Source organism: Pantherophis guttatus, chromosome 4, assembly GCF_059756535.1.
Source record: "Pantherophis guttatus breed Tessera chromosome 4, ASM5975653v1, whole genome shotgun sequence".
NCBI lineage: Eukaryota > Metazoa > Chordata > Lepidosauria > Squamata > Colubridae > Pantherophis > Pantherophis guttatus.
Genome location: NC_142066.1, coordinates 137,221,382 through 137,243,189, shown reverse-complemented (window position 1 = coordinate 137,243,189; position 21,808 = coordinate 137,221,382). Strand labels below are relative to the sequence as shown.

The window sequence follows — 21,808 nt, the reverse complement described above, 5'->3', positions numbered from 1 at the left end:
CTGTATAACACTTGTCATATATCATCATGTATCGTAAGCAGGTGGATTTTTAGCATTTCAATCTGATTCATTCCCTTTTTAATATTCTAATGGAATATATATTCTGTATTATTAGAATATATAGAAATGGAATTTTATATATAGACTATATTCTAATATTCATATAAAGACACAACAGTTCTTTACCCATTTAAATGCTATAATCTTTGTGGCAACAAGTTTCTGTTAGCTTGGGTCTACTGTATTTACAACCCCAAGAAACCTACTCTGAAGTTGAGTTTTTGCTGTGAAGGACTGATAAATGTAGATGTCAATACAAATAATTATATTTAAGCTTTTAAAACAACATTTTCATTATTTAAAATCAGAACACAAAAACCCATTTTAAAATAGTTTCAGACACGTATTAAAATGATGAAATCATCTTTATTTCAGCACTTTGACAAAATAACCAGAAAATCCAAAAGTTCTACCTGTACAAAAATAGGTCTCTAGAAGTGATATTTCTCTCTGCGATGCCAGTAGCAAATAGAATAAAATTGTGAAAAGTCCTTCACTTAGACCTTATTGGGAGGAAAAAGTTGTGCTCCTATGCATTCAGTAATCTCAATACTTAAAGGTTTTACCCTCTCACCCCTTTGATAAATACACACTTTAATAATTTAAGTGTTTAAATTAGCATTCCACAAATATACATGAGATTTAATAATCAAGCTCAAACAACCACAAAAAGTGCCTATATACATAACTTCTAATCTTTGTGTGGTGACAGCAAGGTGAACTGCATACAATTGTTGAACTGTGTTCATGTTGGTCCCACGACATTGTACAAAAGCACAGCAGCAGGATAATTTGCAGAAGGCATTTCATTTGATTTTACTATTGGTGGCAAAAATATTTCTAAGATTATCTTCGGAGAGCAGAATGCAGCTGAGTTTGTGAAGCAGATGCTGTGGGGCAGAAAGACAAATATTCAGAATCTTAAAGATCTTATACAATCAACATAGTAACTACTGAAAGCAGCAATACAGGTAGCACTCAACTTATAACTGCAATTAGCCCAACATTTCTTTTGCTAATTAAGACAGTTGTTAAGTGAAGTTCCCCCTATTTTATGACTTTTCTTGCCATAGTTGTTAAGTGAATCCCTGCAGTTGTTAAATTAGTAACTGTTTTTAAGTGAATCTGCCTTCTCCATTGACTTTGCTTGCCAGAAGGTTTCAAAAGGTGCTCACAGGACCCTGGACGCTACAAGTGTCATAAATATGAGCTAGTTGCCAAGCATCCAAATTTTTATCACGTAACCATGGGGATACTGCAATGGCTGTAAATGTGAAAAACTCTCATGTCACTTTTTTCAGTGCCGTTGTAACTTTGAACAGTCACTAACTGTTAAGTTGAGGACTACATGCAGTAGAATTTAGTCTGAGGTACCAGACGAGGAAACTAACTAAAAGAACAATAATATCTACCTGGCTGTACATTGCCAAGTCGTCTCTGTAGGGACTCCAGACGATTAATATAATCTGTTAAAGCTCTATCAGGATCGTAATTCTGCAGCTGAGAACATGCAAGGGAAACTGGGCTGAAATCAGTATGGATGCCCTGATACCTTAGAAAAGAAAAAACATAAAAAATGGTAATGAAACAGACTTGCAAAATATCTGGCAGTTTATAAATACTGAAAAGAATGTCCTAGATACTAGGAAAGTAAATATATTGTATACTGCAATGCCCTGAAGAAACACTATCAATTTAAACTTGTCAGGTATTTTCCTGTCCATTAATTTTAAACAAATCCTTACTTGGCACCATTGATATGCATCTTTAAAAAAACATTGCAATTAAAGATTCAACAAAAGAAATGGAGGCAGGTTACATGGAAAAGTAGTTTACAATTATTTCAGTTGCACTTGATATTTGAAGTTCTTATTGTTGACTAGCCACAGAGGTTTTCAACTGATAAATACACTAATAAGGTGAAGTTGTGTACGACTCTAGGGAGTGGTGCTCACCTCTGTTTCTTGATGGAGGGAGCCAGTGTTGTCCAAAGACAATTTTGGTGGTCATGGAGTTGGCAGGAGCTAGGGCAAATAATGGGAACTTATCCTATTGTGTGGAGCTCAGGTCTTGAACATGGGCTGTCAGCTCTCCAGCTGACAAGCTCAGTGTCTTTAACAACTGAGCCATCACATCCCTAAAATACACTAACATAGCTTATAAAATAGCTTTCCTATAGTACAGTACTATTCACTAAATATATTTTGTCAAGACAGTATTATTTCCAAAAGTTTCCAATATTAAAAAATACTCTAGATAACTAATGCATCTTATGAAAGTGTTTTCCTACATCCACAAAACAAAGAGTTGTGCTGATTTAGTTTTGATTTCAGCTCCTTTTGCTGAGTTATAGATTTCTATGAAGAATTCCCCAATCTTCAGAAGCTACTTTTAGTAACGCAAAATTGGAGAAGTTGGAGAACTTTTTAGCATACAAAAATTCTCCTATCATAAATCAATTAGTGGAACAGTAGAATATCTGGTCAAATTCAACACAGACCTGAGATGTATATGATACGTAATGGAGCACAACAGTTTCATAATATACTTGGGAAAAAGTATATACTTACCAGGTTCAAGTTGCAAAAATTACTTTGCAAACCAATAAAAACTACCATTGAATACTATTCCGAGTTGCAAAGATTCACATCAAAATATTTCTAGCATTCAATTTCCAGAGTCACCAAACATGTGCATCTGGAGAGCTAATAAAATTGTTTTATCAACCGCATTTTTACTGAGAAAGGGTGTATACGCTCTAGCAACCTGATATTTGAAATGCAGGCAATGAGCATAGATCAACATTTACCTTTGCTGATAAGAAAAAGGAGATCTGAGAGATTCCAGTTCCGATCTGGATCTATAAGAAGCAGCTCTATGTTCTCCACAGAGTTCCAGACTACCAGAAAATGAATCGGACCGTAACTCGTTACCTACACAAAGAACAAAAATAACCTTATTTTAGAACTTAAGCAGCTTTCTTTAAGAAAGCTGTTTCTCTGTTAAGAGCCTGTAAATATTCTGACAAATTCTTAATTTTTTTTAGAGAAAGCTTTTGGCATAGGTACAAGAACGATGAGAGTAAAAGATTTTATTAATCATGCCTCCAATGATTGCTACTGTTAGCCAAATATATTTTTTGAAATTTCCTTAGCATTTTGGAAAGAATAAACATAGATAACTTCAAGTAGCAATAGGCATCGGACACTTTTACAACCATACAATATAGAACAATAAATACAACAAAATTCAATTGAAATTAATTAAAACTGAAAGTCTTAAATGGTTGCCATTTCCTGGTGAAATGACTTTTGGGTAATACCATATGAAACAAGGAACATGTGATATTTCACTCTTCTTGTTCAGAGAAGATCTGAAACTGAACCTTACAATAAATACCATGTTCTTATATACATGTAGTCTTTGACTTATAACCACAATGGAGCTCAAATTTTCTGTTACTGAGACAGTTGTTAAGCAAATTTTGCCTCATTTTGAGACCTTTCTTGACACAGTTGTTAAATGAATCACTGAAATTGTTAATTTAGTCACAGTGGTTAAGTGAATCTGTTTCACTTTCTCCATTGACTTTGCTTGATGGAAAGTTGCAAAAGGTGCAAAATATGACCTGGGACACTGCAACCATCATAAATATGAGCCAGTTGCCAAGCATCTGAAATTTGGATCATGTGACCCTGGGGATGCTGCAATGGTCATAAGTGTGAAAAACAGCAATGTCACTTTTTTCAGTGCCGTTGAAATATTTACCTGTGTTCTGACTACAACTATCTCTGTTGACGCCAATTAAATGATAACCAGTAACTCGTTTCCACCTTCGAACTAGGAACTTCATTCTGCATTTATAATAAAGGGAAATATGTTGTAATATTTAGGACATCTGATATGAAAAATCAATAATAAGTAACACATTTCATGTCCGTATATGAGAAATTCTTGCTAGATATAACTAATTTCCTAATTTACTATCTCCTTATTTGCTTTCTAAATATTCTCTATGTACTTTGGGGAATAGTTTCCTAGATAGAAGACTTAGTGTTTAATTAAGTACCTTGTTTTCACCATTTTACCACTTTACATACAAAACTAGCTTGATGTATTTCTTATTAAAGAAAGAATTTAATCTTTTATGTCTTACCTTGAAATTGCAATTAGCACTCTAGCAGCTGAGCGAAATCGGGTAAAACTTTTTGAATGGTGTGTAATGACCTCCAGTTGAGTGTAGGAAGGCTGCCCACCCATTCTTGCAATAAGAGTTAAAGTGGCTTCTTCACACTCCTGAAAGCCACCCAGTAAGAGCAGCAAATATTTCTTTTGATAGATGAGAGCCTTCCGAAAGCTCTCTGCTCTCAGGTACCTTCCATAAACTCTCTAGAGTAGAAATTAAATACAGTGATAAATTACATATTGTGAAGTGCTATATGCAATCATGCTTCTCGGTTTCTAGACGAATAGAAACTTTCAGTCTTATGAATAAAGACTAATAAAGAAGTTGTGATTTTATGGCATTCAGCCCACTTTATCATCTAATAAATCAAACTGAGACTGATGATAATTTATGTTATTAGATTACTATTCTTCTGAGTTGCTGGCTTTAGTAATACAGCATGGATGCATGAAATTTCCAATCATAAGTGGACAAATGCTTTCTTCTGAAAATCAGCTGGATGTGGGAAGCTGATTTTTCTTTCAATTTAGTCCAGGCATATATTTGGGTGAGGGATTTAATTCAGGTCTCTTTGTTGCTAGTGGGCTACACAACATCTTTTACTGATGCAGTCATATCACAAAAAGAAACACGATAAAGAACTTTCATACCATTTTATACTAGATTTCAGAAGGAATGAAAATAAGAATGCTTCCCATTTTTAAAATCTTCAAAATCCCAATCGAGTAAAAAACAGATGACACCAAAGCTCAAGCATTTTGCTACCCGATTTGTGAGATTCTATAGGAAATATTAGATTACCATTATATTTGGTTGTGGGGCTGTCACCATTCCTTAGTCAAAAGAAAAAGATATGGAATGTTTTGCAGCTAAATTGAGACAAATAAGGGTGCCACATTTCAGACTTGGATCATTTGATTTCAGATTGCCATAAAAAGCAAATCAGTGCAACATCTAATGACAGAAGAAATGATCCAATAAATAGTTAAGATAAAGCTTTTCACCTTTAAAGCTGCATTTTCAGAATCTGATCCCAGTTCTCTCAAGAAAGCCTCATTTCTTAATTCTGCTCTCAGTTTGGCCAGTTCGGTTTCCGCCTGCTTGAGGGACTGTTGAAGACTTAATTTCTCTTTATGCCAGATTTCTTTTTCAGAAGCAATCAGTGCATCAACATTTCTTCCATTATGTAATGACTGTCTAAAAGTCTTGCGAAATTTCAAAAGGAACAAAAAGAAACATTCAAATTAATTAGTAGTAACTACACCTATTCCTTGTTACTAAGAGAAAATAACAAATGTAATGTACACAGCTAAACTGTGTACAATAGTCAAGAAAGCATTTATAGAAAGATCTTGGTAATTCTTTCTGGCCTCAGTTATCACTGGTTGAATAAATATGCAAATAGGTCCTAGTAATCATAACCGTTAAGACCTATGGAAAACACTTAATGCTGAACTCTACAACTTAAACATATTTGCCTCTTATATATTGTGTGTCAATGCAACGTAAGGCAAGTCTAGTAATAGGATGTGCTCACCTACCCATTATGCTTCTGCAGATTGATTACCTATTACCGTAAAATGATTATCTGTGATTAGTCGAAGTATATGTAATTGCATGCAAAAGTGAATGTTCTTAAATAGAAACCACTGCTTCTTCACTATGGAATCTGCATAGGATTTCAATCTAAGTACTGAATTACATATCCAGTTAAAAATACTTTTTATATACATAAGATCTAAAATACAAATATTAAAGGGAAAGCTAATAATTTTTATACTGCGGAAATTAAAAGGAAACCCTTATAATGAAATCCTTTTAAATTATTTCCACTGGAAGGAAATCCACCATTAGTCTGTTTTCATTTTTTAAAAAGGTGTAGGTTAAATGAAAGATTTAGTATTTAACTTTACATTGGGCTTGCAAATTATTTTCCAGTCTGTCCAAACAAATAAGTACTTAAGATGGAGTGGAAACCGATAGTTTCAAAGAATGGAAAAACGTACTGAGTCTCCACAAGATCCTTTGTATTGATATCTTCTCAATTCCTCCTCCAGTTTCATGACTGTGTTCCTCATATTGTTCTTGTCCTCACTCAATTTACTGACAAACCCAGTCAATTCAGCATTCTGTTTTAGCAGTCTTTCAGTCAATGAGGCTGAAGATGGGCAATCTGAATTAATCTATGTAGGAAAAAAATAGGAAGTAAAGCAGCTCAAAATAGCTCGAACTCATCCACAATTAGGAAAGATGCTGCAATGCTGCTTTCTAAGAAATGGAAGTCAAATCAAATCACAAATCTAACACATATTTACATTGCATACAAAATCTATTGCTTCTTTTCAGATAAGATCTTCCATGAAAGATTGTACTTTGCTTTATGCATTTGGATTCATTGTAAATTACATGGATTATTTCACATAAAGGCAGAACTGATTCAAAATTCTAGCGCCATGTAGTAAAGACCCAATTGTACTCTCCCAAATTCCAATGTTAAAAACAGTGCATATGCTTTAAAACAGGAAAACAGAAGTTATCTTATGCTTGCAAATGTACACAAACTAATTCAATTTAAATAAATCATTTTTAATCTTAAAAATAGGCCTAAATAAGTATTTCTGCTCCCTCTCTCTGAACATTACCTCCAGGCTATATAAATCAGAGAGCACTTGCAATTTTAATAGAACTTCTTCAATGTCAGTTTGTATTCCAATTAAGTCTTCATCATCTGATCTTTCAAAGGGTAACCTGGAATTTAAAAAATAACCTCTGACATTTGTGTAACACAATTGACCATGAAATACACATAATCATTATTTTCCCTGTCCCACTGTCATGATTTTCCTATGTCTATCACAGATTTTAAATGCCAGAGGTTCAATAATGATGTTTTGTGAAAAATGACACACATAAAAGTTATTACAGAACGAGGATTATGATTTTAAAGCAATCCAAGCCGAGTTAAATTAAAGCAATCTATGGTCATAATTTTAAATGTAAAACATAAAATAATGGAAAGTAAATAATACAACTTTGGTTATTGCTTAATACTGTAAAAAATTTAAAGACTTCCTTCAGAAATTGTTACTTTTATTTATGACTTAATGAGTCACATGAAGCTCATAACCTGGCTTCTTATTACTCACATCAAATACTCCTAAATTGTAATATACACATTATATACAGGTTTTTCATCACTGTATTGCTATTAAAAATAAATATATCTAACCTGCAGGCAGCTTTATTGGCCAAGTGTTTCAACTTGGAAAACACATTTTTGAGCTTCTGCCGAACCATCTCAAGCTCTTGACATTGTCTGGAGGCATCACCTGCTCCTCCTCCTCCAATGCCCATTAAGGAAGAGTAAGATAATTCTTTTGTTTCAGCTTGTCCCATTTTCTGCTGGAAAATCCACTTTCTTGTTCGTTCATTAGATTCATCCAAAGCAACCTGCACGGGTAAGCCCACCTCCCCCTCATGGGGAGGTGAGGGGGAGGTGAGAAGAGAATAAAGCTACTTTCTACTAAATATATGAAAGTTCTAAAGTCAAGAAAAGACATTTTTAAGTACGTGGTGTTTGTATTTTTTATACAGTTAAATAATACTTTTACTGAGTAAGAGTATCTATGGAGATTCTTAATCATCCAAGTAATGGTGTCCCAAAGGTACTTTTCCAAAAGCAACTGGACTTTCTTGGTTTTTAATGTTTTCAAGGAAAAAGACCCAAGAAAGTCCAGTTTACATTTGGGACTATTGAGAAAGAGCTTTATTTAAAATATATACTTACTTACATTATTAAAAATAAGGTAAATATTTATATTGTTATTCCTGATCATTTATATTGCTTGTTAGCTGCTTTGGGAGGATTTGTATTTTGAATTGACAAAATATGATATTAAAAAACATATATTGTGATAAAGAACTGTTAAGAAGATGGTTTTGTGTGTGTGTGTGTGTGTGTGTGTGTGTGTGTGTGTGTATTGGAGGTAGAGAGAGAAAAAATACTTTTAGAATAAACAATTCTAAAGAAAAGATTAGCATGTGAAAGTCTGGTTTAGCTTATTTTATATAAGTCTACATGGTCGCAGATTCTCCAGCTTTTAGAACAGTTATTTATGTTTGCAACAGTTCTAAAAGCTAGAGAATTTATGACCACAAAGAATCATTTTAACATAAATTTGATTAACCTTTACATGTGTCACAGGATATTTTTTTAACTATACCCATTTTAATGGGCTCCAAATACAAAAGAGCCAACCATAGAGATCCTTATACAACGGTACCTAAACAAACATTTACAGATATTACTCATTGCTCACCACTACAGCGTTCTTCCCCACTGTTTACTACTACTGCTACTGCAATTATCACTCCTTCTCCTATTACACCTACACCTTGTGAATACTATTACAGAACAATTATCTCTTTCTAGCTGCTTCAGACTGCTTTACTCCACAAATGGAAACGTAGCTTCTTCTCTCTCCCAGACCCACTACACCCAACTGTCTCTCAGCAGAGCTTTTATTGATAAAAATTACCGGTTCAGGCAAACCAGTAGTTTAAAAAGTAAAAAAAAGGTTCTGATGATCACATGGCACAGCTGATTGTCAAACCAGAGCAAACCAGTAGCATTTCACCCCTGCTTTAGAGTGAGAGACAATGTTGCTGCCGTTCTCCTCTCTCACAGACCAGTTCCAATCAGTGATTGTAAGAGGAGAGCAGTCTAGCTCCAGACTCCTGCTTTGTTATATCTATGCCCCTGACCATGGGACAAATGGACAGCTATGATGTGGGCCCTGACAGAGTCCGGGTTACTACTGCTATTCCTTACCAGAGGGGACAGTTTTTTGAACTTCTCCACAGCATATTCCATCTGGCCAGACATCGTGAGAGGATGCCTGGGAGGAACACTCCCTGGATTTGCTGAAATGGCATAAGACTCCTCCCAGTCGTGGGAGGACAGTGGAATCCAGTTACCCACGCCTTTGAGTTTGCTGCCTCTTTGTCTTCAGGACTTTTAGACTCTTTGGAACCCTGGCCAGAGGTCATCTTCACCTTTTCCGTTTTGTGGATGTACTCAACTGTTGAACTTCTTGCGCTGCGAGACTCCCCCCTCTCGCAGCTCTGGCCCTCCACATTATCGAGGGCCTACCTTGATGACAGGTCTTGGAACCCAGAAAGGTGGCATGCCGCGAAGAGGGGGTTGAGGGGTTTTTTACACAAATTTTTAGTCAAACTTTTAAGGGGTTCTGGGGGGGAAGGGTCAGATTAGAATTCGGCCTGTGGATATGGGGGATAATCTACTAAGGGGAGGGTCAGGTCTGGCTGTGAAGCGCGGCATGGGGGGTGGGGGACCCGGGGTCGAGGGGGCGGTTAGAGCTTATCCAGATGGTGTTTCTAATATCAATACTGTGGGTGGGATGGCAGATACGGGGGGAGCAGGGGGCCATATCGTGTCAGGGGAGCGCACACTCGCTGTTTACGAGCGGTGGCGCGCTCCGGCCCCCAAGGCTCCACTCGTTCCCCAGGTTGCACAGACCTCAGGGCCCAGGCCTTCGGCTGATGTTGTGCAATTCCAGGTCTGTAGTAAATAAAGCCCCCCTCATTTGTGATCTTGTTCAGGAGGGGGGAGCGGATCTGGCAGGTATTACAGAGACCTGGTTGGGCCAGGATGGGGGGTCCCATCATTGAAATGTGCCCACCAGGTTTCCATGCATTCCATCAGCCAAGGTCACAGGGGCGGGGCGGGGTGGGGTAGCGGTTATTATTAAAGATCTTAGACCGAGGGAGGTCACTGTTCCTCAGACAGCTGGCTGTGAGTCCCTCCTTGTGAAGTGGGGTCATGGGGTACAGATGGGTTTGCTGATCACGTACCTGGCTCCCTGCCACATGGCAGCAGTCCTGCCCGAGCTACTCAACGTCATTGCAGCAGTGGCGGTTGACACCCCTAGACTTATGGTCATGGGGGATTTCAACCTGCCGTCCGTGGGTGAGACATCTGAGGCGGCTCGGGAGTTCATGGCTTCCATGACAGCTATGGACCTGACCCAGCTAATTCATGGCTCTACCCACACGGGGGGAAACACGCTGGACCTGATTTTTGTCTCTGGACAGTGGTTGAGTGATCTTGAGATAGGGGATATAGTCACCAAGCCCTTGTCATGGTCAGATCACTCTCTCCTTCGTCTTGACCTTTGAACCGCTGCACCTCGCCACAGGAGGCGGAGCCGGTAAGATGGTTCCGCCCCAGGCGCCTGATGGAGCCTGATAGGTTCCAGATGGAGCTTGGGCCATTCCCTGAGGCTCTGGCTCACGCCTCGACTGGAGACCTAGTGGCCGCCTGGGATAGGGCAGCCGCTGGAGCTCTGGGTCGGGTCATGCCTTTGCGTCCTCTGACCCGGCGCCGATCTCATCTGGCTCCTTGGTTTACTGAGGAGCTAAGGGAGATGAAGCGCCGGAAAAGATGCCTAGAGAGCAGTTGGAGGGCCAGCCTTTCTGAATCTGACCAGACACTGGTAAGATCTCATATTAAGAATTACCTAGTGGCGATAAAAGCAGCAAAGTGTAATTATTTTGCTGCTCTTATTGAGTCATCAGATAACCGCTCGGCCGCCCTGTTTAGGGTGACCCACTCCTTGCTCCACCAGGGAGTGCGGGAGGACCCCTTGGAGGGTAGAGCCGAGGACTTTGTACAGTATTTGCATGACAAAATCACTCAGATTTGGGAAGACCTGGACTCCGACTGGGTAGTTTCAGGGGGCATGACTGAGACAGGTCTTGAGAATGTTATCTGGGATGAGTTTGATCCTGTGACTCCTGATGATGTGGACAGGATTCTGGGTAGACTGAACACGACATGTTTGTTGGACCCGTGTCCCTCCTGGTTAGTGCTGGCTTCTTGGGAGGTGACGCGAGGCTGGCTCCAGGGGATTATAAATGCTTCCCCGCCACCTTGAAAGAGGCAGTGGTGAGGCCTCTCCTCAAGAAGCCTTCACTGGACCCGGCAGTGTTGTCAAATTATCGTCCGGTCTCCAACCTTCACTTTGTGGCGAAGGTTGTTGAGAGTGTGGTTGCGCGATAGCTCCCCCAGCACTGGATGAAATGGTATATCTGGATCTGTTCCAGTCGGGCTTCAGGCCTGGGTACAGCACGGAAACGGCACTGGTCGCGTTGGTTGATGATCTCTGGAGGGCTCGGGACAGAGATTGCTCCTCTGTCCTGGTCCTATTAGATCTCTCAGCGGCTTTTGATACCATTGACCATGGTATCATGCTGCATCGGTTGGAAGAGTTAGGGGTGGAGGGCGCTGTGTTGCGGTGGTTCTCCTCCTTTCTTTCCGACTGGTTGCAGTCTGTGTTGGCAGGGGAGCAGAGGTCGACCCCGAGGTGCCTCATATGTGGGGTGCCACAAGGGTCGGTCCTCTCGCCCCTTCTGTTCCACATTTATGTAAAGCCGTTGGGCGAGATCATCCGTGGTTTCGGGGTGGACTACCATCAGTACACTGACGACACTCAGCTGTACATCTCCACCCCGGACCACCCCAACGATGCCCTTGAACTGATGTCCTGGTGCCTGGAGGCCGTGCAGATCTGGATGGGTAGAAACAGGCTCAGGCTCAACCCATCCAAGACCGAGTGGCTGTGGTTTCTGACGTCCCGATATAGTCAGTTGGTGCCATTACTGACTATTGGGGGCGAATCGCTGGCCCTCATGGAGAGGGCTCGCAACCTGGGCGTCCTCCTGGATTCACGGCTGTCTTTAGAAGAGCACTTGACGGCCGTGACCAGGAGGATTTTTCATCAGGTTCACCTGATTCGCCAGTTGCGTCCCTTTCTGGATTGGGACTCCTTACGCATGGTCACTCATGCCCTCGTCACTTCCCACCTGGACTACTGTAACGCTCTCTACATGGGGCTCCCCTTAGGAGCACCCGGAGGCTTCAACTGGCGCAGAGTGCGGCCGTGCGGGTGGCTATGGGAGCGACATGGCGTTCCCATGTAACACCTCTCCTGCGCGAGCTGCACTGGCTCCCGGTGGTCTTCCATGTGCACTTCAAGATTTTGGTTATCACCTTTAGAGCGCTCCATGGCTTAGGACCTGGTTACCTACAGGACCGCCTGCTGCCACCAGTAGCCTCCCACCGGCCAGTACACTCTCATAGAGAGGGGCTCCTCCAGGTGCCGTCGGCCAAACAATGTCAACTGGCAGCCCCCAGGGGGAGAGCCTTCTCTGTGGGGACACCTACCATCTGGAATGAGCTCCCCCCGGATATACGGAAGATCCCGGATCTACGCACCTTCTGCCACCCTCTCAAGATCTTTTTATTCCATCAGGCTGGCCTGGCCTAATTTTCCCTTTTAAAATGTAAATTTTAATCTGTTCTTAATTACTGGAGTGTTTTAAATCTGTCTTGGGCCAAATTGTTTAATTCGGTTTTATTTTGCTTTTAAATTTTGTATTTATGTGTTTTATCTTGTGGTTGTTCACCGCCCTGAGTCCTTCGGGAGTAGGGCGGTATATAAATCAAATAAAACCTAAACCTAAACCTTGTGGAGTGAGTCAGGGTTATATTCTTTCCCTGCTTTTTTATCATCTGCAGGAAGTTGCTGGGGGAAATAATCTGTCAATACATCTGTCTCTCTCTCTCCCCATTGCCCTCTCCCCCCCGCCACAGACTAATCAAGTGATGCTCTGAGGTTCTGTCCTAGTGTCTTGAGATTGAAGAACCTTAGTTGCAGAAGTAAAGGCTTCAGATCAACCCTGAAAAAACTGAGTGGATGTGGAATTGGACTTCCCTGACACTAGAAGTGGAGATTTCCATCCTATACATTATCTGGGAGTTTTCAGAAGGGCTTTGCAAAATATTAAGTGCCCATTTGTGCCTAATCCCAGAAATCATGCTTATGGACATTCTCCTCATATTGTTAGTGTCATCTGCATTATAGGAAACAATGAAATTATTTATAAAAGAGCAATAAACAAAGGCAGGTTTTTGAAAATTACTCTGGACAAATAACTAATATAAATGTATTAATAACCACCTCTAATACTAAAAGGCAAAATAATTTTGTTTCTGAGGGACACGTACCTCATTTACAGCATGACATGTTGCTTTTTCCTCCTGCGATTCTACCTCTTTTCTCTGTATTTTTTGCTGTAATTCTTCAACCATGTCTTGCTGTTTTTTTTCATTACCCAGCAACTGAAGACCTTGTTGTCTCTCTTCTTCAAGTTGCCACTGCAAGTCTTCCATTCTGGACTCCAGTTCATGTATTTTTTTCTGTGCCAAGATATTAGCATCTTGTTCTGCCTGTAGAGTTTTCCTCTGAATCTGCCTCTCTTTTTCCAACTGTTGTTTCAATTTCACACATTCCAATTTGTTCTCTTCCAATTCGTTAACCATTAGAACTATACGGTTATGCTTTTCATCCAACTGCTTTTGCAAATCTTTGAACAGTTCTTCTGAATGTGTAGAACTTCCATCCCGCTTTGTCTGTTCAATCATCTGGAGCTGGGCACGTAAATCTTTTTCTCTCTCTAGGGCACTGCATAACTCAAGAACTTTGAGCCTCTCAGATTCCAACAGTACTTGGAGCTCAGAATTACAGCTGTGCTCCTCAGATAGTTGTACTGCATTTAGTGCTTCCTGGGATTCAATCTTCTTTTGCAAATCATTTGACAGCTCTCTTTCAAGTTCCAAAAGATTACTCAGTTCTATATTCTTCTGTCTTTCATTTTCAAAAGAAGATTTCAAATCCTTACAAGAGGAAAACAACAAAAACAAGAAAACTGTCGGTATATAAGTCTTTGTAAGACCACTGTGGAATGTACCATAAAAAACAGTAATTTTGAAGATGTTAGAACCTGGTAGTTAAAAGCTTGGGAAGACTCTAGTCACATGCTTATCTTGCTAGGATTCTAATTCAAAATTTAATTCAGAAGTCTGTTCAATATTTTTTTTCTGGACTACTATATTGAGGATATATGTCACTTACGATTTTAGGAGTAAAGCTATAAATCATAACTATTTATTTTACTGTCAGCAAAGCTATCTTGGAATAAATAATGAATAAATAATGAACAAATAATGTTCAGGAATGAAAGGCTGATCTAATCTGAGTCCTGTTTAGGCATATTGGAACAAAGGAGATCTAAATCAACTCTACTAGTTGAGTAACCAATAAACAGCACCAGCACAGGTTGGATCGGAGAAGAAGAGGTTGCCATGGCCTCGCACAACATGTTTGGGTGTATGTTGTAAGTATTTGTACTGCCCATGTTGCTGTTCAACATCTTCCCTGCCTGAGCTGGTGGATACAATCTGAAAAAAGGCATTTATAGCGAATAAAAAAACTCTCGGATTTTAATAGGCCTAACACATATTGGTTACTTTCATCTGGCTTTGAGATTGCGGTGGCGGGGGGGCGGGGGGGCGGGAGACGGGGACTGACACGGAATTTATGATTGGTGGGGTGCAATTCACTTCATGGTGAAATGTGAATTTTCTCTAATTATCTTTTCTGAAAGAGAGAAGTAGCCATGCACCCTCAGAGATAATTCCTAAATATTTTTAAAATATTTTTTCAGATGCAATGCCTGACAGTTCTATGGAAATCTCTGTACCTCTACTAAACAGTGACATTATGTTTCCCAAGAGCATCTTTGGTTATGATGAGTCCAAAATGATCCTAAGCTTACAGACCAAACATCAGACAAAGGAAACAGGCATAGAATTACTGACTGCACAGGTAGCACACATCTTGGGAAAATACTACTGACCATGGATCAGAATGCGTAACTTCACTTATGCAATGTAAAAGAGAGTTAATTTCTCCCCCTCACTGCATCCTTAAACAGTAAGTTTTCTTATTGACTGGAGGCTAAAACAGAAACAGATTCAGAACATATCTGTAATATCTTTGAAGGATAACAATATTTGCATCTGCTCTTGTTAACTATGGGGGTCAAGTCAGTTGTACTTACAAAATCAATTTCACCTAGTGGACCCTAAGGAAATGTACATTTATGGAGGCTTAAACCAATTATCTGAGCTAGATTCTTACTCATAATTGTTAAGCATCAACAGGGATCTTACAGTGTCCTAAGAATGGACAGTGTTTCTATATATAAGAATTATAACCAATACTTTAAAGGTAATGATACTGTCTCTCTTAAAAGAGGTCTTCCCAGAAAGGAGGAAAACATTTATTTCTTGGTGCTGAACATGGAAATGGCCATCTAACTACAAATACACTTACAGGAAACCAATTATCTGTCCATTTTAACCTGTCTTTAAATCTGGATATAGCACAGTTTAGGTGTTGTGATTAGTCTCTAAAATCCTAAATGGCTGAGGAACCAGATGATAAAAGTACTGCTTTTTCTAGTACCATCCAATCATGCATTAAAATTGACTGGGATTGCATGCATTAAGACAAGATGAATAGCCCTGTTCATACAGATCACAACAGACCAGGAGAGCAGAGCAATCTCAATGGCAATGTTCTAAACACGAAACTCTCCTGAGGGAATTTTAATTGGCTACTATTGTTGTCCTTATTCAGAAACAAATAGGGTCAGAACTGATTAGTACATAGAAATGAGACTATCAGGAAATCCAGAGATGTAGGCTACTCAACAACTGGGAAATCGAGAAAATCCCGGAAGAAGGCAATGGCAAAGTTATTCTCTATTGTTGCCAATTATATATATATGCCCATATAGTCACTATGAGGCAAGCTTTTCGACAAAAAAATTATACTATAACAAGATCACTGGTTATTTTGCTTTTGATATTTTTTTAAAAAAATAATTTTGCTTACATTTTCTATTCTTTTTAAGAATGGTTAATTGTAATGCCTTTACTTAAGGCAATGTTTATTGTTCTCTAATAAACTGGAAGAACAACAATATAGAAATAAAATAAATGCCCAAGGAAACAATATTTCAAATGTGTCCTCATATATTAACCGATTACACTATTTATGAAATAATGATTATAAAACAGTAAATTCAAAACTCGTAGACAATATTTTTGTCACTTTTATTGCTTTTTTACTGTTAGAGCAGTATGAGAATTTAAAGGCCATTCAGGCATTTACATGTGTTGCACCTGGTTCTCCAGTACAACGTAATGAAAGGTTTATGATAAAGTGGAATATTTATCACTTTTTGATTTATCACTTATAGCTTTTACGTACACTGAGCTTATGCACTTAAGACAAATTCCTTGTATCCCCAATATTTCTTTGTGTAATAAAATAAACATCCCACATATCTATGCCAGCAGGCCGCTTATTCTTTCATAACCCTCACTACTGAACATGGATTATAGAGATGAAGTATGCACAGTTCAAGGTTTGGTGAAGTGAAGTAGATTGGCACAATTCCAAGTTCTGTATTAGATATTATAGTGAACTATCTCAAGCTTCTGGGATCATACTGTCTTATAAATACACAGCAATATTGTAAAACATGTGCACAATAAGTACTTCTGCTGTTGCTTTCTCTCTCACAATTATATTATGTAAATACAGATAGTCCTCAAGGTAGGACTGTAATGGAGGCTGATCATTACAGTAGTAAATGCTTGTTTTCAGCAAAACCATAGTAAAATACAGTCACATGACCCTGGAATGCTGCAAACAGCCATAAGTGCAGCCCCAATGCCAAGTGCTTAAAGTGTGGTCACATGACTGCGGAGGCGGGGCAGTGACTATCAGAACTTTGAATCCAGATTGTAAGTGTCCCCATCATGCCCTCTTTGACACAGTTATAATCCAGGCTGGTCCAGGCGCTCACTGGCCCCAGTAGAAATTCCTCCTGCACCTTGCCAAAGTGCAAGTCATGACCAAACAGCAAGACACTGAATTCATCAGCCAGGTTTGATCACAGCTGTACACATTCTCAGCAGAGAAAATACTTAAGTTCCTATAGGAAGAATTGGCCTTTTGCTAGAAGCAGCTCCAGCATCTGGTTTCTCTATCATGACAACTTGGAATCTAGTTATTTACAAACCTGGCTTGTTGATTAACCTTGGCCAAGTCTTTCTCTTCATCTGGCATTGTAAATGTTCAGTTTGATTTTGGATTGCTATAATTGGAAATGCCTTGCTCAATAAAGTCTTATCTACAATTAACTGTGTTTCTTGCTGCCTTGTTAGGATTTAAGTCTCTTTCTTAACACTCTGTGCTCCTAGGAACTGAGTCTGGCTTCTGAACTCACCCCCAAAGTCTTTGAACAGTTGTTAAGTGACCGATCTTAAGTTGAGGACTACCTACCTATTCATCATATTCATAATTTGTTCAGTAAGCCTATAGAAAAATACTTTTTGTTAATGATTTAGTGTAAAAGACTACATCTGGTACAAGGAAATTTCTGACAAGAACAATTACAAATATCTAGTTTTGATCACTGAGGAATTTGGAATGAACTCTGCTTTTTGCAATTTGTTGTTTTAATCTTGAGCCTCCATCTGCAAAGTATGTGGGGAAATACAAACATTAAAGATGCTGTCTTAATTCTCAATCTTTACAATGCATGGTATCTTATTAAATATATACTAAAGAATGAAAAACTCCTCCTCCTGCTCATCATAATAATTTATAAAGCAATCAATTCCACTGCATATTTTGAATAACAAAGATTGGTTACCTCAATTTCTTCTTTTTCTCTTTTACCACTGTGTTCCACTTTTGCTTTCTCCTTCTCCAGGGCCCATTGAAACTCCCTTGATTTTTTCTGTTCATTTGTAATCGTGTTTTTTAAGATGTCAAGTTCAGTTGCCTTTCCCTTAAGTTCATTTCTGATAAAAGCCAAGATAAATTATTTTTAGTTATTTGAAAAATAACTAAAACAGGAAAAAATATTTATATTCCTTTGTGTGCTAAGCACAAAACTGTACATTACAAGGCAAAGCTGCAAGTTTTCCTAAATTTTACTTCTTAATAATTCTGACATGGGCACGTAATAATTATGAGAGAGGCATAATAGTAATACTCTAGTAGTAAATATTACCTGTACTATTAATCTTCCCCTATACTCTTTTTTTGATTGACTAGGAGTAGATTAACACTGAACATTTAATATATCGACTGTCAATATTATTTTTCTCTTATCAATAACATTCAGCAAGCAAATAAATCAAATTAAAATATGATTAAAATAATCAATTCCATACAATGTCTGCTGTAAGAGCCTCTTCATTTCAATCATTTTAAAAATGATAAAAAGCAAAAGAAGTCAAAGTAAATCTTGCATTAAAATGAGTAAGATTTGAACAGCCTCACTTTAAAACTGATTTTTAATAGAATATATATATATATATATATATATATATAATTTAAATTTGTATACCGCCCTTCTCCTAGTGGACTCAGGGCGGTGCACAGCCAAGTAAAAAACATCCAATACAAAATTTAAAAATTTAAAAGAATTATACCCTTTGGCCAAACATTAAGAACCTTACAACTAAAACCCATTAAACAATTAAAAAATCTAATATCTCAAAAACGGGGGGTGGGGGGTGGGGTTTCACGCCAGCCCTGCTTGATGGAAGAAAACAGTTTTTAGGGCACGGCGAAAAGCCCGGAGATCTGATATCTCCCATTCACAAGCTTCTGGGCTTTTTTTTTTTCTGTTGACAAACTGCAACTCTGTGTTGCTCTCTGAGTCTCCCAGAGAGCAACACAGTCTCCCGGAGAGATATATGTGTATACACACACACACACACACACACATATATGTAAGCTTGCTGCTTACGTACCTGGCTCCCTGCCGCGTGGCAACGGACCTGTCCGAGCTACTCGACGTGATAGCCATGGTGGCAGTTGATACACCCAGGCTTATGGTCATGGGTGATTTCAATCTGCCGTCCGTTGGTGAAACGTCAGAGATGGCTCGGGAGTTCATGGCTTCCATGACGGCCATGGACCTGACCCAGTTAGTTCATGGCCCCACTCACAGGGGGGGACACACGCTGGACCTGATTTTTGTCTCTGGCCAGTGGTTGAGTGGTCTTATTATAGGGGATATAGACATGAAACCCTTGTCATGGTCAGATCACTCACTCCTTTGTCTGGACCTTCGAACCGCTACACCCCGCCACAGGGAGGCGGACCCAATTAGATGGATCCGCCCCAGGCGCCTGATGGATCCTGATAGGTTCCAGACGGAGCTTGGGCCAATTCCTGAAGATCTGGCACACGACTCGGCCAAGGACCTGGTAGCTGCCTGGGATCGGGCGGCTGGTGGGGCTTTGGATCGATTCGTGCCTTTGCGGCCTCTGACCCGGTGTCGATCCCTCGCGGCTCCTTGGTTCACCGAGGAGCTGAGGGAGATGAAACGCCGGAAAAGACGCCTAGAGAGCGGTTGGAGGGCCAGTCTCGCTGAATCTGACCAAACACTGGTAAGGTCGCATATTAAGACCTACCTAGTGGCGATAAAGACGGCAAAGTTTAACTACTTTTCCGCCTCTATTGCGTCATCAGGGAATCGTCCGGCCGCCCTGTTCAGGGTGACCCGCTCCCTGCTCCATCCGGGAGCGCGGGAGGATCCCTTGGAAGGCAGGGCGGAGGATTTCGGACAATACCTGTATGACAAAATCGCTCAGATCCGGGGGGATTTGGACTCTGACTGGGTAAATCAGGGCAGGGTGACGAGGAATAGTCTTGAGAATGTTACCTGGGAGGAGTTTGATGCTGTGACTCCGGATGATGTGGACAGGATTTTGGGGAGACTTAGTGCGGCCACATGTTTACTGGACCCGTGTCCCTCCTGGTTGGTACTGGCCTCCCGGGAGGTTACACGAGGCTGGCTCCAGGGTGTTATCAACGCTTCGTTGAGTGAGGGTCACTTCCCCGCTGCCTTGAAAGAAGCGGTGGTGAGGCCTCTCCTCAAGAAGCCGTCCCTGGATCCGGCAATATTGGCCAACTATCGTCCTGTCTCCAACCTTCGCTTCCTGGCGAAGGTTGTTGAGAGTGTGGTCGCGCGACAGTTTCCACAATTCTTGGAGGAAACATCCTATCTAGATCCGTTCCAGTCGGGTTTCAGGCCTGGACACAGCACGGAAACGGCATTGGTCGCGTTGGTTGATGATCTCTGAAGGGCTCGGGACAGGGGTTGTTCCTCTGTTCTGGTCCTGTTAGACCTCTCAGCGGCTTTTGATACCATCGACCATGGTATCATGCTGCACCGGTTGGAAGAGTTGGGGATGGGGGGCACCGTATTACGGTGGTTCTCCTCCTTTCTCTCCGACCGGTCGCAGTTCGTGTTGGCAGGGGGGCAGAGGTCGACCTCAAGGCCTCTTATATGTGGAGTGCCTCAGGGGTCGGTCCTCTCGCCCCTCCTGTTCAACATTTATGTGAAGCCACTGGGCGAGATCATCCGTGGCTTTGGGGTGAGATACCACCAGTACGCTGATGACACCCAGCTGTACATCTCCAGCCCAGGCCACCCCAACGATGCCCTTGAAGTGATGTCCCAGTGCCTGGAGGCTGTGCGGATCTGGATGGGGAGGAACAGGCTCAGGCTCAACCCTTCCAAGACTGAGTGGCTGTGGCTCCCAGCATCCCGATATAGTCAGTTGACTCCATCACTGACTATTGGGGGCGAGTTGTTGGCCCCCACAGAGAGGGCTCGCAATCTGGGAGTCCTCCTGGATAGGCAGCTGTCCTTGGAGGAACATCTGACGGCTGTAACCAGGGGAACCTTTTGTCAGGTTCGCCTGATCCGCCAGTTGCGGCCCTTTCTTGATCGGGATTCCCTGTGCACAGTCACTCATGCCCTCGTCACCTCTCGCCTTGACTACTGCAACGCTCTCTACATGGGGCTCCCCTTGAGGAGAACCCGGAGGCTCCAACTGGTCCAGAATGCAGCAGCGCGGGTAGTGACGGGAGCAGCCTGGCGCTCCCATGTAACACCGCTCCTGCGCGAGCTGCACTGGCTCCGAGTGGTCTTCCGGGTGCGCTTCAAGGTGTTGGTTATCACCTTTAAAGCGCTCCATGGCATAGGGCCTAGGTATCTTCGAGACCGCCTGCTGCCACCGACGATCTCCCATCGACCCGTGCGCTCCCACAGAGAGGGCCTCCTCGGGGTGCCATCAGCCAAACAGTGCAGGCTGGTGACCCCCAGGGGGAGGGCCTTCTCTGTGGGGGCACCTACCCTCTGGAATCAATTGCCTCCAGAGATAAGGAGAATCCAAGACCTCAGTGCCTTCCGCCATGCCCTTAAAACCTTCCTTTTCCAGCAAGCCGGGCTGGCCTAATTTTTTAAGTGTTTTTAAGTGTTTTGTTTATTGTTTTTAATTAATGGGGCCAAATTTATATATGTATATTTTAACTGTATTTTAATATTTGTACTTGATGTTTTTACTTGGCTGTTCACCGCCCTGAGTCCTCAGGCAGAAGGGCGGTATACAAATTCAAAATAAAATAAAAAAAAATAAAAATAAAAAAAAGAGGCGATAGACATCACGATCCCCGGAATGTTTAAAAGTTTAAAAATTTTTATTTTAAAACTTGTGCTAAGCTTTTGTCGGCCCCTACCGACTTCGTCAGAGTATAA

At 40.8% G+C, this 21,808-nt stretch overlaps 1 protein-coding gene across 10 annotated transcripts in view; it reads right to left on the bottom strand.

The window, feature by feature from the left end:
* Positions 1-406: 406 nt before the first annotated feature.
* AKAP9 (A-kinase anchoring protein 9) overlaps positions 407-21,808 on the bottom strand; it is a 131,621-nt gene continuing 110,219 nt past the window's right edge. For all 10 annotated transcript variants that reach the window (XM_087892872.1, XM_087892878.1, XM_087892874.1 and 7 more), the window contains 11 exons: positions 17,900-18,050; positions 13,335-14,003; positions 7,476-7,696; positions 6,889-6,994; positions 6,253-6,429; positions 5,251-5,451; positions 4,217-4,449; positions 3,829-3,914; positions 2,870-2,993; positions 1,473-1,612; positions 407-950 (listed from right to left, as the gene is read on the bottom strand). In XM_087892872.1, coding sequence (XP_087748998.1) covers positions 907-950; positions 1,473-1,612; positions 2,870-2,993; positions 3,829-3,914; positions 4,217-4,449; positions 5,251-5,451; positions 6,253-6,429; positions 6,889-6,994; positions 7,476-7,696; positions 13,335-14,003; positions 17,900-18,050 — 2,152 coding nt within the window. In that variant the 3' untranslated portion in view covers positions 407-906. The remainder of the gene's footprint in view (positions 951-1,472; positions 1,613-2,869; positions 2,994-3,828; positions 3,915-4,216; positions 4,450-5,250; positions 5,452-6,252; positions 6,430-6,888; positions 6,995-7,475; positions 7,697-13,334; positions 14,004-17,899; positions 18,051-21,808) is intronic.